The sequence below is a fragment of the Leptosomus discolor genome, chromosome Z (assembly GCF_034619465.1).
Source record: "Leptosomus discolor isolate bLepDis1 chromosome Z, bLepDis1.hap2, whole genome shotgun sequence".
NCBI classification, from domain to species: domain Eukaryota; kingdom Metazoa; phylum Chordata; class Aves; order Leptosomiformes; family Leptosomidae; genus Leptosomus; species Leptosomus discolor.
This window is the reverse complement of record NC_141419.1, coordinates 73281356-73295910: the sequence shown is the minus strand read 5'-3', so window position 1 is coordinate 73295910 and position 14555 is coordinate 73281356. Positions and strand designations below refer to the sequence as shown.

Sequence of the window (14555 nt, the reverse complement as noted above, 5' to 3'; positions counted from 1 at the left end):
TTAGTAGGTTTGGGTCTCACACAGCAATATAAATTATCTATGTCCTGAAAGTTCTAGAAATTCTGCTCAGTAATGGCATAAATTTTTAGTTTTATAGAGATAAAGTGCCAGATTCTCTCTGCAAACCTTTGAGTATGAAAGTGAAGAGTCTGAGAGATCGTGTAATGTAACTGCAATTTTTACATCTTGAAAATACCACAGTATGTGTATATGTTGATTCATGTTAGTTGGTGCTGGGAGACTAAATAACAGCAGGAAGGATTAGAGAGCCCTAGGAGCTTTTGTAATACTTGTTTCAGATGTCTGATAGCCGCCTTAAGAGACATGCAGAAGAGAAGCCCATTTCATTTGCTTTGCAGCAAGCATCTTTTGCAAACATAGGCTGGTATTTCTTGGCTTTTTTTGTAGGAGGACTTCAGTGGCTACTGAATAGTGCCAAAATCTCAGTGTGGCTAGGTGGCTTCAGAGCAAGCAATCCAACCAATACTTTTCAAGTAGGTGGTTTTGACTTCCTGGGAGCTAGAAAATCCAGGCAGGCAATTTACTTCTGTGACTTTAGACATCCATCCTTGGAGATCTGAGCCTTCATCACTGAGGGGTTGATCCTTCTTGACCAGGGCCTTTGAGGCTCCACTGAAGGTGATAGCTCAGTGAATATTGTTCTGTTAGCAGTGAAATATTCTCTTTGACAAATGTACCTTTTGACATAGTAGTCTTCAAGAGACATCCTTGGTAAAATGACTTTACAGGGAGAGAAGACAAGGGGTGTATCAAACCGTGACTAAGTAACAATTATTACCAAACTGGTAGAAGTGTAAGGCTCAGTAGTTCTCATTTTAGGGCCAAATAACAGAATGGGTTTTCCTTCATGTTTTCACATTCTGTACAAGTTTGTTTCTCTCTTACAGGAAAAATGCTGGAAGAAATGGTATATGGTTTAGCTTCTAAAACTACTTTGATGTAAAGGTGGAGTAGCTGTCACCTGATGGTGTTTTCCAGCAGGGGCTCTTGCACTGCAGCCTGTGATCCCCAGCGCAGCAGAGGTTCGACAGGAGCCTGCTGGGTGTTATGCTTCTCTGTTTAACTACATTTAGGCACCACTTAAGCTTTTTCTGTATTTTTATAATATATAAATGTATTTATAATATATAAGTATGTTTCAAAATATACGTAGAAGGTGCAAGGTAAATAGAAGAATGTTCTGTTGTGGTATGCTTTAGTTGTTCATCTAAATGACATAATAAAATGGCAGTTTTTAATGTGAGTGAAAGGTGAACAGTACCACTCCATGTATACTCCTTGTGAGCTTCAGTGGATGGCCAAAAGAAGAAAGCCGATGTTATTCTGAAAGGAAGATGAAGAGCTGTTGGAGAAGCTGAGGCAGCTCAAAAAAAGACATAGGGTTATTGTTTTCCCTTTTGTGTTTGTCAGGTACTCTAACAGAAGGATAGAACTTAATTTCACACTTACATAACCTTTGGCTAAAATCCCTGTAACTATTTTATGAAGCCATTGCTGTCTATGAAGTAGTGTGTTCAGTACTGTCTTTTTAAAAGTGGCAGTTGCTGCCCTATAGTACCAGGTTGAGAAAGTTCCCTGTTAAGATGTTCATTTTAATAGAACGTGCCATACCTGAGCTTTTGCTTTGTTAGAATGGACACAAATGGTTAGATGATAGATCCCAATGGTGGTGGATCAGGAGGAGGAGGAATGGGAGACTGGTAGGAGGACAGACCATGCCTTGCCCATCTTGATCTGGTTCTTTTACTGATCTTGATGTCATTAATACTTAATGGCAAGTGAAAACTGTGAGCAGTGCTGGAACTGTTAGTGGCAAGAAGTTATCTAAAACACTAATAGCTGACCTTAATTCAGTGAATGTCTAAGTCTTTTTGTCCCTGCTCGCTACACTCAGGGCTGCTCCTGCTGTGCCTCCAAGCCAGCTGACTGGCCCAGTGTTCTCAGGACCTGTTTAGGCTTGGTTTGCAGGTGGCTGGGTGCCCCTATTTTTAATTGGTTCTTAAGGTCCCCCAAATGAGCTCTGTACGTCCCATCTAAGCTCCCCCAGTGTTGATTGCTACCATATAAGGCATTTGCACTGAGCAGAATATGTAATATCTCCCATATTCATTCCTCCTCATTCAGTGCTTTTCCATCAGACCCCAGGCTCTTCTCCTGACAACCTGATGTTCTTGAATGCATTGATTGTTCTGATAGCGCTACTGTGTGACCAGTTTTGTTCATGAATATTCTCTGTGGTCACCCATGGTTTGACCACTGCTGGTATGCAACTTACCTTTGCTAGCTTGCTTCAGACAAATGCTTAAAAAAAAAAAATTACTCATCAGCTAATAACTTTTTTCCTCCCTGTGATTGGATATTTGTGGATATAGTAAACGGCTTCCGTTTTACTGGTGAATTGACTCTTTCCTGTTTCAGAACTTGCCTTTTTCCTGTTTTCCTGCTGCTAATAAAATCTGGTCCAGGGTGGCTGTTGGATAATGCTGTTTGCCCAAATAAGATAGCAGAGAAGCGAAGACATCTAACTGTTTCTAAACATTGAGAACCACAGGAAAATGAACTCAAGCTATGATTCAGTTTTCGTATACCATTGTCTGCCTTTTGGAAGAAAAATACTTGCAGAGAATTAGTATTAAATTCACTGAGTTTTTAAGAAGTAAATCTTGCTTATGTATTTCACAATGGTTTGATAAATAACATATATATTCCATGCTTTGTTTTAAAATTTTAAATTATTGGTCCATACAGAACAAGTTGTTAATAAGCTATTCAATTACTATTTGCAAGTCTTCAAAATTAAGACGCAGAAACAAAGGAGAGTATTTTGCCTTCTCTGTTGCACAAGAAGTTGCAGTTAGACTCTTACTATGCAGTACATTAATCTTATTGTATTTAGTTTTATACTTCATGAAGCAAACAATCCAAAGTGGATAATGCAGTTATTAATGTGAAGACCACTGAGATTTATGCATTAAAAAATGGTAGTCATCAGTGTTGTGCTTGCTTGGTACTTTAGAATTACATTTTGGATCAGTTTCTTCAGAATTTCTTGACTAATAATACAGGACCTGATGTCTGTTGGTTTAAAACTACTTAAAAAAAAAAAAAAAATCAAAGATCCTTAGTGTTGCCGTTTTGGGAGCCCAAAGTTCAAAAGTTAAAATTTATCTGGGAAAAAATCTTGTATATTTTTTGCTTGATTCATGAGAAGCTGAATCATTTAAGAGCAAAATCTTTACTTCCTGGTGAAGCAGAGGGGTGGGCTGTTGCGAAATGTCAGGCTTCCTGGTCCGAGCTAGCATGTTCTGAGATGTGTTTTTTGACCTACTCCTTAGCTTTGTCATGGCTGTTCAAATAAAGCACCACCTGGCAGCCACTTAAGCATATGGTTACCTTGAATCCTGAATGGGTTTTGCTATATGAAGATCAGAATGCTCTGTACCATGTAGGTTCCAGTCTGTGGTGGAACATGCTCTAGATTTATTTTTTTATTTTGTGCTGAGGTGCAGTGACATGGAGACTGGCAACCTAGCCAGTTTTAATGTAGTAAAACTTCAGCTTGCCTGGAATAGACGAAGGGGTCTGCTTTAGGTTAAAAATAATAATAATAAAAAACCCCTGCAGATTCGGAGCCACAGAATGAGGATGTCCTGCAGTATGCAGGAGTGCCGTGCAGTCACAGGAAAAAATATTTTTTCCACAGACGCAACAGTATAAGAATATTTGGTAAATATTTTAGCCAAGCTTGAATTAAAATAGGAAGTTTTCTAGAGCACTTCAGAAACTGTGCTCTATAAAAATACACTTAAATATAATACTTAAATTCTGCAAAAAGATAACCGTGGTTTACTAGGGAAGAGCTGTCAGACTCGGTTGGTCTTTCCCACCTGCGTGGAGGAAAAGCACAAGAGTTCTTTGTGCAGGCGAGAGTAGATCGGTTTGCTGTCACATGAGAGGAAGATAGCTGCTTCTGCTTTTTAGAGAACAAGCACAGATTGTGAAGCCTGCACTGTTGTATTACATTGTTCATAAATTCAAGTCCACGGGCTTCTAAAAGACTTTTTTTGTATCAGTTGGGGAGTTAATCATGGTTATATGAGCAAATGAAATACTGTGTCATTCTTTCACTGCTGGGATAGTGTTTTCTGTCTTGTATACAAAGTATTCATGTAACGGAGTTGGTTCATGCCGTGGAATAACTAACAAAAAACAGAGTAACTCTATATTTTTAACTCGCACTTGTATTATTTCAGAGCTGTACTGTTCTTATGCAAAGATTTTTGTCTTTGAACGGATTCTTTTGACCGAGGGGAAAAAAATGTAAAGTTGACCTTTTTTACACAATAGGTTTTCCCCTGTTTTAAACTTTCAGGCACGTTCTCCATTTGGACTCTACTTGCTGCTGTATCACCTTTGTTTTTCATTAATTATCACTAGTTTTTTGTCTCTGTTTCTAGAAAGCAATAGTACAGAATTCAGTGCTGGGACAGAAGTAATTTTTATGTCACTTGCAATAATTTTGAAGTTAAGCAGGCATTAATGCTTAACCTCTGAAAAAACATTCGTTCTTAGGTGGATTGTGTTTCTATTTATAAATGTTTTTAAGCTTTCAGTCGCTAGACACAGTTCTGAGTGTCTGAAACCAGTTATTAGCAGTAGGTTTAGATGTCACTTGCAAGAAAATGTATTTTGTTTACAGTATCCATTTGCTTGTGACACTTCAGCACTGAACAGGAAGAGTTACTTCCTGCCTCACAATACTTTGTTTCCTTTGTCTCTACACTGAGAGGAAAAAAAATAACAGGAGTACTCCTGACCACCAAAAAATTCTCATTTTTCTAAGCAGGGATTTGTGATAAATGAACGTTAGTACATTGCTGATGAAGGTATGGATTGTAATTTTAACATCATTTTATTGCAGTGAATGTACAGGGAATATGTTAGAAGCTGAAGCTGAGTGCATGAAAGCAGTGTTTGTAACTAAATTATTATATAGCCTTAACTTCCACTTCAAGTTGTGATTTTATTTTTGAAATAAAATTCCATTCTGAGAGTTGGCTTAATTGAGCTTACTTGTTTTTTAAAGATGACTACCTTCAAGAAGATGGGTGGGGATCATGTGCTGCTGCTTAAGAATGTGGTTTTCTTGGTGATATAGCAGATAGCTCAATCTATCTGAATCAGGAAATCTTCCAAGCTGTTCATATTTGTTTTTCAGTATCTGACAGTATTTTTTGCTTGTTGCCAGCAATCAGAAGCAGCTACTTTGCTGTAGGTCAAAAAAGTACAAGCCCAGATGGATTACACTTTCATTTTACAGATACGAACTTGCTGTGAATCGTGCTATAATTAGCTGACTGGAAGGGCTTTTGAGTCATCAGTCCCTCAGAAAGCAACTCTCAAGGCCACTAGCCTTACTTTCATGACTTCTGTGTCTAGTTTAAACGCACTTACTGTGTATTAGTTTACAAGTCCTCTCTTTTGAGGGAGAGTTCCTGTACAGGAAGAGGCACTACATATATAGTTTCATTCTTGTGCATCCCATGAAGATGGAAAATTTTCACCATTAATTTATATTAATTTTGTAATTTTTTTTAAAATAGAAGTTGCAAGCCTTGAATTGCCAAGGAATGCATGAATCATCACAACACTTATGAAACCTTTGGTGAGTGACATGACATACAGGATAACTTTTGTACTGGTTTAATATTTGCCCAGACCCTCCTTTTTTACTGGGTGTCCAATATTGCAAGCAGTATACACATTTTAAAGAAATAGCCTTCAAAACAGGTGTGGTGCAAATGACAGACTAGCAAATTAGTCATAACTCTTAAGGCTTGCTGCAGTCAGTTGGAAGTAATGTTTTAGCAGCTGTGTTGTAAGGAGAGTGACAATAGGATGGCAGAGAGTTTAAGAATGTGGTGGTATTATTCTTTAACTAAAATTAATTGCTTATGACTGTATTTTTTTTCTTTGCTGTAGTCGTGACATGGAGAATAAAGAAACCCTCAGGGGGTTGCAGAAGATGGATGACCGCCCAGAAGAGCGCATGATCAGGGAGAAACTTAAAGCAACGTGTATGCCAGCCTGGAAGCATGAATGGCTGGAAAGAAGAAGCAGGAGGGGCCCTGTGGTAAGTAGCACTGATGGAAGGGCAATAAAAGCTACTAAAAATAAAAATCCCTTAAATTTCTTTCTATTAGAAACATCTTTTTCTCAGCAATTTGCATACTCTTAATGATGGCCCGCCTATTCATTTTTTTGAGCTGTTTAACAAGAAACTGGCTGGCTTTCTGAAGTGTACATGTTTATTAAGCTTTATTTTTAAGAAAAAGGCATATAGCTGTTGCTGCTTTGTGTAGTATAAAATATATACTGTGATGATACTGCCCTCTAATGTCAACAACAAAAGTAGCTCCTGTTCATTAGGTGAAAACTTCAGCTTGAGTGTAAAACTGCACTGTGGTGCTTTGTTACTCCCTTGATTCTTAGGAGTTTCATGACTTCACTTTTCCTTAGTTTGAAAATGTTAAAGTTTTCTATGTATTGTAGTGGAAGTGTGTGGAATTCTTTGCTAGATGAGAAAACAAACTGCAGTCTTACAAAAACTAGAAAAAACGACAGCTGAGTAACTCCTTCACGCAAGTCTCAACTCTGCTAAACTTTAGATGCCAGAGTATTCTGTTAGCCTTTTGGGTAATGCTTTTGTATAAATGGCTTGGAAGTGGATTTGAGAAGCTGTGGGCAGATCAAACCTGAAACTTCTGAAGCACAGTTACAATTCTATTGAGTATAATGCTGGTTAATTAATAGCCATTAGTTCCTTGTAAGTGTAGTTGCATTAGTCGATCTGACTCATGTACCACTTGATGGGAGTGCTAATTTAAAATTAAGATCGTCGGATGCAGTAAACAACTGTTTGAGGACAGCTTTTCTAGAACAGAAACAAGAGGGTTCTGTTGGTAACTTTCTGTGATGAGAAAGAACATTGAAAATACAAGTGCACCAAAAAAGTCATACCTCAAAGGGTCAAATAACACAAACCAGTTCTTACTTTAAACATTTTTAAATTTAACTTGCTTACTGCATAGCTTTCCCTGCTCAGCCTACTTCCCTTGAGATTTCTGGGGGTTTTAATGCAACTTTCAATGTTCCAAATTCTCAGTTACTACTATTTTACATTTTAAAAGTTTCAGGCACTAGCAGGTAAGTGTAACTTGTCCATAGGCACATGAATGTGCACTCTGACCTTCCAGGAAAGAAAACGCATTACAGTAATTGGTAGGAGGGCAAAAAAGGCTGTACTGCTTTTCATACTTCTCCTTTATTTTGTTCACTTTCATAATCAGATAGCAGTATGTTTAAAAACTATAGCAACAAAAATTCAGGTTTGCAATACATTAAATATGATAACTTCTTAGAGTAAAATGAACAGCACTTGGATCAAGGCTGTAAATGCAGATTTTTCTCTCTATTTTACTGCACTTCTAGCAGTGCCTAACTGCTAGACCATAACCACCTCGTTGTCCCCTTCTCCCTGTAGCCTGCTGAAGGTGAATTGCATTCCTGGATAGTGGAATAGCTTCATCTGGATGAGTCAAGTGCTTCAGTTTAAAATAGCATTTGACCTTGTGGATGCAGTCCAGATTATCAGGTAGAAAGGCACTGAGTCTGGATGTCTCTTCCTGCCCATACCCTGAGCAGGGCAAGCCTCTCCCATTTTTTGCCTAAACCAGAGACCTCTGGAACTTTCTAGGAGGGTCTGTGCTGTTAATCTGAAGTGTTATTTGGACCATCCTTCCAGCTACACGTCCAGCCTCTAAGACATGGAGAAATGTAGAACTAAAACTAAATCTGACTGCTGTGACTGAGTTTTGATTCCCAGGGGCCTTACTCTTCTCATGGATTATGTGGGTCTGAGAGGCAGGCAGCTGAAAGTTGTCTTGAGGTATTCCAGTGTCAAAATCCAGTTATCATGCAACAAAGCACTGTATTAGAAGTGTGTGTACTCACTCTGCTTGAGCACATGTGTCTATTCATGTAGCGCGTCACTGTACACAGTGATTACCTCAGATACGAGATGTGCTGTAGCGGTTTCACTTGTACAGCAGGCAGAAAACCCAGGTGTGATTCTTATAGGCACCACACACCTTAATTTTGCTTCATTGCCTCCAGGTTTGAAGTAACTTTTACTTTGCAACAGGTGATGTAGAAATAGCAACTCTGATATTTCTCAACTGATACTTACCGTATGTAACAGATGGATCCAGTGTTACAGCTCTTAATAAGCAGACAATGCCTGTAGAAAAAAATTCTTTTAGGTCCTACTACCCAAATGGAGGAAAGGCTGTCCTTTGAGATATTATGAATGACAATTATGAAAGTACTTTGAGAATCAAATCAGTTGCTGCCACAACTAACATAAGCAGCACAACTGGACAGGAAAAAAGGTTCTTGCTTTTGTTTTGTGTATAGATTAACAAGATAACCGCTATTAGATGTTAATATTAGAACCTAGGGAATACGCAAACATTGGCTGTCTGTGTAATGGCTTAATTACATAATGCTAGAAAAACATGTTTTGATTAATTTCTTTTGCCTTAGTGTAAAATGATCAATTTGTAATTCTAAAACATGGTTTAATTCCTGCAAGGTGGTGAAGCCCATCCCCGGGAAAGGAGATGGATCAGAAATGAGCAAACTCTCTTTGGAACCTCCAGCTGAAGGACAAAGCACTGCTTCTTCACCTACACAGAAAGGAAGACGTAGTCCTTCTCCTAGTAGCTCCTCTTCATCATCTTCTAGGACTATTAAATCTGAATCACCAGGTGTCAGAAGAAAAAGGGTATCTCCAGTGCCTGTAAGTTGCAAGCTCTTATGTAATTTTTAATTTGGCTATATCCTGCAATCTTTTGCTTGTAGAGGCAGTTAATCCTCCCTGTGTAGGGCAAGATGCTGATACAAAGGGGTTATGACAGGGTATCACTTTAGACACACAAAGCGTATCTCATGTCACGTTTCTCATGTGTGGAATTTTATTCTTTACTCTTAGGAGTGTGTTTTCTTTTTAATTCAGTCCTGTTTTCAATTTGTATTTCTAGGAAATAGATGATGAAATATAGATAGTTATGAAGATATGTGTGTTCTCTTAGCTTGATTTGCTTGAAGAGGTGCTAGAGGTTTGATTTGCTTATTTTTTTTCCTGTAGTTTTGCATGTCAGTTCTCCAGGCAGGTATATTCTGTTGGGGATAGGATTGTTGACTGGATTAAGATTCCTTCAGAAAAGTGTTACTAGTATGCTATTTGTGATCCTCTATTCCACAGCTGAATATATATATATTTATAGAGATTAGGAAAGATTTTAATATGTGCATTGTTAGAAGACTAAAATCTCTGTCATTACATTTGAGACTATCTGGAATAGAATGTGTTGAGCAATAGTAACTGGCTTCATAAAAAAGATAAAGTATAATGTTTTGAGCCCATAGTATCTAATGGGTTTGCATGTTATAAAAATGCTCATCCACACTTAAGCTTCACTTGACTTGTCTAGAACTTCACAGTGCAATTAGAGTACGAATAGTTTCTAATTGCTTTTATTGTCCCAATGCTCTAAGCGAGGTTTCAAAAATCGATTAAAACGTGTACTGCTGTTGCTCTGAACTAGGGATGAGTATCACAACTTACAGCACTGCAGCACAGCTCCTTTCCTCTTGATAAGAGAAGCTAAAAAAACCAAAACTACCCAAACCAAAACCACAACAACCCACCCAACTATCTAATTTAGCCTTTGATCCATTTTTTCTTGATTTTTTTGTTTTGTTTTGTTTTATATTAATCTTTCACATGAAAAACCTTAGAAGTTCAGGCTGTCTTTTATTTAACTGATGGACAGTGAGTCAATTACAACCTGCATCATAACATGAAATTCAGAGTGGATATAAATCAAAGCAGAAGATTTGGAATTGGACAGAGCCACTAATGCATCCTGTAATGTTAGAAGTGTGAAGAATTTTAAATGAAGACAATTTTCATAAAATATTTGGGCCACTGAATTTTTGATCATGAGGAAACAAAACAAAACAAAAGAGCCCATCCTAAGCTGGGCTTTTAGGTTAGCCCAGCTTTAAGGTTGCTTTAATTTTGCAAAGGAGAGGAAGTTGTGTCCTTTTGCCTTTTCTTTGGAATTTCTTAAGCTTTGGTTCTTCTTTGACCATATATTCCCTCTTGTAAACTGTAGTCACAGGATTTCTTAATTTATTGAATATATTAGCGTTATAATCTCATACGTATAATAATAATACAATATTATTATCTACTGATTGAATTATACTTGCTAATTCGGTCATAATATGGTAAGGCAACCAATGAAGACTTGAAAATAGAAACTATTTAAAGCACTCCTTTTCTGTCATAATGTCAGACAAAATTTCAGTTATGAAATTTGGGTTTTCTTCTGTCCTTGAGTTCCAGGCATGGAAGAAAAGCAATCCTTTTAAAGCTACATAGTTTAAGCAGGTTGTAGTAGTTTCAGGTTTTGGGGACTATCATGTTCTATGTCATTTGGAGGAATCAAACAAACAAACAAAAACAAAACAAAAAAAACAAACAAACAAACAAACCCCAAAAAAACCAACCCTACCACAAAACCAACCAATGAAAAACCAACACCTAATTAAACTTACTGTTGTCCTGGAAACGCTTATGTAGTTCCAGAGTGGACGAATAACACCACCTCGACGAGCCCCATCTCCAGATGGCTTCTCTCCATACAGCCCTGAGGAAACAAACCGTCGTGTCAACAAAGTTATGCGAGCCAGGCTGTACTTGCTGCAGCAGATAGGACCCAACTCTTTCTTAATTGGAGGAGACAGCCCTGATAATAAATACAGAGTGTTTATTGGGCCTCAGGTAGAGAATGTTTTTTGTTGTTTGTAGTTTTTTTTAATTTATAGTTAATCTTGGAAAACTGTTCAAAACTAAATTACATCAAGTTAGTTGCCAATGCATGATAATGGTTCTATAAAGTGATGTTGTAATCTGTACTCATGTAATATAATGATCAGCTTTGTCAAATATGTAGCAAGTGTATTAGTTTTGTCTAAAGACTCACTTTAAAAAAAAAAAGACAAAAAAATGGGCTACTTTGGAAGTAATTACTATTGTCCTGTCTGTTTCTCATTCTTAGAAGTGGGTCCGAATTACGGTTCTTAAGTATTTTGACTAAAACTTGGCCACTTCATTTTTCTAGTTTCTTACTCTGAAACACTTTTTCTTCTATTCATGGGAGATACATATAAATGACAATCACAGGACATAATTCCTTTAATGGTGTGATAATGTCATTAACACCCATAGTGAGGTCCTTTTCATAGACTTTCATACTACTAATGTGATGCTGCATTGGGGGACATCTAGGGTTTTGAGTAAACAGAAGCATCTCATTTAAGTTTGCTGTCATGTTATGCATATACAATGATTATATGCATGGACTCCAGTATGAAGCATAGCAGTATATTCAGTTGATATTTAAAAAGTTAAAAAATGGGTGGGGAAGAAAAAGTAAAATGAAAATTGGTGCAATAATTGTCTGCTTTTCCATATAGATTCCTAAATACTATTTTGGGAATTCACATTTTGTATAAGGCCATATAAGAAGATATTATGCCTATATATCAAATATTTTGGGCGGAGGGGGTAGTGGTATATGTTCTATGATGCACTTAAATGTGGAAAAATTATCTATGTAATTATCAATTCAGTACAGCCTCAGCATATACTTTTCCTTGCAGACTTGTAGCTGTGGCCGTGGGACGTTTTGTATTCATCTACTGTTTGTTATGCTCCGGGTGTTCCAGCTTGAACCCTCAGACCCAATGCTCTGGAGAAAGACACTGAAGAACTTTGAGGTAATCAATTTCTAATAGATCTAACAGCAAATCTAAAATACGCTCCAGGTAAAAGTCTCTAGGACAGTATCTTAAAAGTGCTGGAAACTGTTGTTTTTCAAAGCAACAAGAATATATATTTTTAATTATATCTTTAATTCAGTCTCTCATTATATCCTTAATTTAGAGCTCTGTAAGTAAGAAAAAAAAATAGCTGCCAATAAAAGACATAACTGAAAGTATAGTAGAGAGCTGTAGTTTAGTGAGTAATTTGAGTTTGGGATTTTGTACTCAAATTTGTGTATCTGTCACGCTGATTACCTGAAAGGTAAAGTGAGTGAGGGTCTTCAGAAGTAATACTGTGTATACTTAAAGCTGTTATTTTTAATAAGCAAGTAAGTTTTTGTTGTAAAGTGTTTCTTGTGATCTATTTATTAGTAAAACTTCTGAAATCCCTGCTGCTGCTACTGAAGATGAGTAGATGTTTTTTTAGCAGTAATTAAGCTTCAGTAATATTACTCTTAATTACAAGCTATTCATAGCATAAATACGACTGTTGCTGTCTTTTTCTGATGTTAGGTTGAGAGTTTGTTCCAGAAATATCACAGTAGGCGTAGCTCGAGGATCAAAGCTCCATCTCGTAACACCATCCAGAAGTTTGTCTCACGCATGTCAAATTCTCATACATTGTCATCATCTAGTACTTCTACATCTAGTTCAGAAAACAGGTTAGTATTTTTCTAAAGGAATTAAAAGCTTTATTCTGTAGTTTTCTTCTAATTTTGGAGGATTAGAATCACCTACATTCTTTTTGTTTGAAGCAGTTTTCATTTCAAGCCACATTAAGTCTCTGTATTTGCAATCGAGTCAAGCATACGTTAGTCACTGTGGGAGCAAGTGGGCATATGTGCTTTATAACTCCTGTTTGGAAAATGTTGAGTAGAGTTGTGAAAAGAATTTTTTTGACCCTTTAATTTGGGAAACTTTTGAAATATAAGTGCAAGACAAGCATATATTAACTTTGGAAACCTATTTGTGTGCATTTGTTCAAAGACAGCACTTGTGCAAGTGTTGACAAATGAAGAAACACGATTTTTCTTTTTCTCTTGTCCTGCTTTGGAGAAATGCTTGTGCCTATGATGATATACTGAAAAATTTTGGGGTAAATGCATTCTGTTTGTGCAACCATACATAAAAAAATTATATATAAAAATATAAGTAAGCGTATGTTTAAAAAATACACTTAGTGTAAAATGGTTGATTAAATTAAGGGAGCAGTTTATACTATATTACACGATGCCTTATCAATTTTAAGTGATGTTTGATTCTTGGTTGTTTTTTTTTTCTCCTGACTTCTACCACTTGAGCACTTTTGCATTTTTGAAAAGATAATGCTTAATTTTTTAAACAAGTGATTTGTGTGTGCATGCATTAGTGGGAGAACTAGACATCCTTGAGAAAGGTCAAACCACAGAAGGCAACCTAAACTGAAGGTTTCTTTTGTATAAAGTGAAACCTGACTTCAGGAGTACCTTGATATGTTACTTTATGATAATAAGCATATAGTAAATATTAATATATACAGAGGTTTATAATTCTGATGTACAGATTGTAACCTTCGTTTCCCATCGTCTTTTACTTATTTTTCCAAATTGCTAAATTGTGTCACTGTAAATAAATAAACATAAACAAAGCAGTTAAGTAGATCCGGGGTAGATTATGTATTTACCTGGCAAGCCAGTTCCTTTAATGGAATACACCTTGTGTATTTTTTTTAATAGAGTTGGCTTCACTGGATTGTAAACTTCACTGCAGTTCTAATTTTTCACAGGAGAAAAGGTTTTTCAGTTGTTTGCTAGTACACCTGGTGATTAGTTCCTAGCCCTACTGGTTCAATGAGATACGGTGCTGTTTTATGCAAGTCTAATCTTGCGTGATGTAAATACTGGAGAACACTTGAGTATCAGATGCATTTGAGATAAAAGTTCACTCAGCTCTGATAATTACTGTGACTTGCAGTTATTTTTGGTTTACTACTAATTCTTCAAAAATAAATTTTAAATTAATATTTGTGTTTCTATATGTGCTGTGGAAATGAATTTTTCATGGTAAAGCTTATTGTGGATTTTTCAAGGAAAAAATAGTGTTAACCATTTGCAAGGAAGAAGTGAATATACGTGTATAGAAATAATGTACATACAAATTAATTTTATTTTAAAAATATACTGTGGGTGAACAAATACAAGGTTCCTGCAAACTTCGGACACACGCCAGCTATTACTTAATTTTTTGCTATGGGTAGTAATAAGTTTTGCACATTTAAACAATATTACAGAAGAGCAAAATTTGTCGTTTTCACTAAGTGTTGTTTAAGTTCAGAAAAATTTTCTGGCAAAATGTTTATATTCATTCAAAAATTAAGATGATGGTAAATGAAATGGAAGCAACAGGTTAAATGAGGGATTTTTTTTTAAATCTGCATATGACATGTAGGTATGTTCATGTTCATGTGAATCTGTTGCATCTGTTTCTGTTAGTGGCAGAAAATTCTTGAGTGGCTTTTGTCTTCTGTTAATTCTTTGAGTTTTACATATATTCATCAAATAGTATATACGGTTTCCTGTTATGGGCTAAAGACTTCCTTG

General features: G+C 36.5%; 1 protein-coding gene across 1 annotated transcript in view; it reads left to right on the top strand.

The window, feature by feature from the left end:
* MAP3K1 (mitogen-activated protein kinase kinase kinase 1) overlaps positions 1–14555 on the top strand; it is a 59951-nt gene that overhangs the window by 31386 nt on the left and 14010 nt on the right. The window contains exons 2-6 of the mRNA XM_086479482.1: positions 6004–6154; positions 8675–8881; positions 10733–10933; positions 11815–11931; positions 12490–12638. Coding sequence (XP_086335608.1) covers positions 6004–6154; positions 8675–8881; positions 10733–10933; positions 11815–11931; positions 12490–12638 — 825 coding nt within the window. The remainder of the gene's footprint in view (positions 1–6003; positions 6155–8674; positions 8882–10732; positions 10934–11814; positions 11932–12489; positions 12639–14555) is intronic.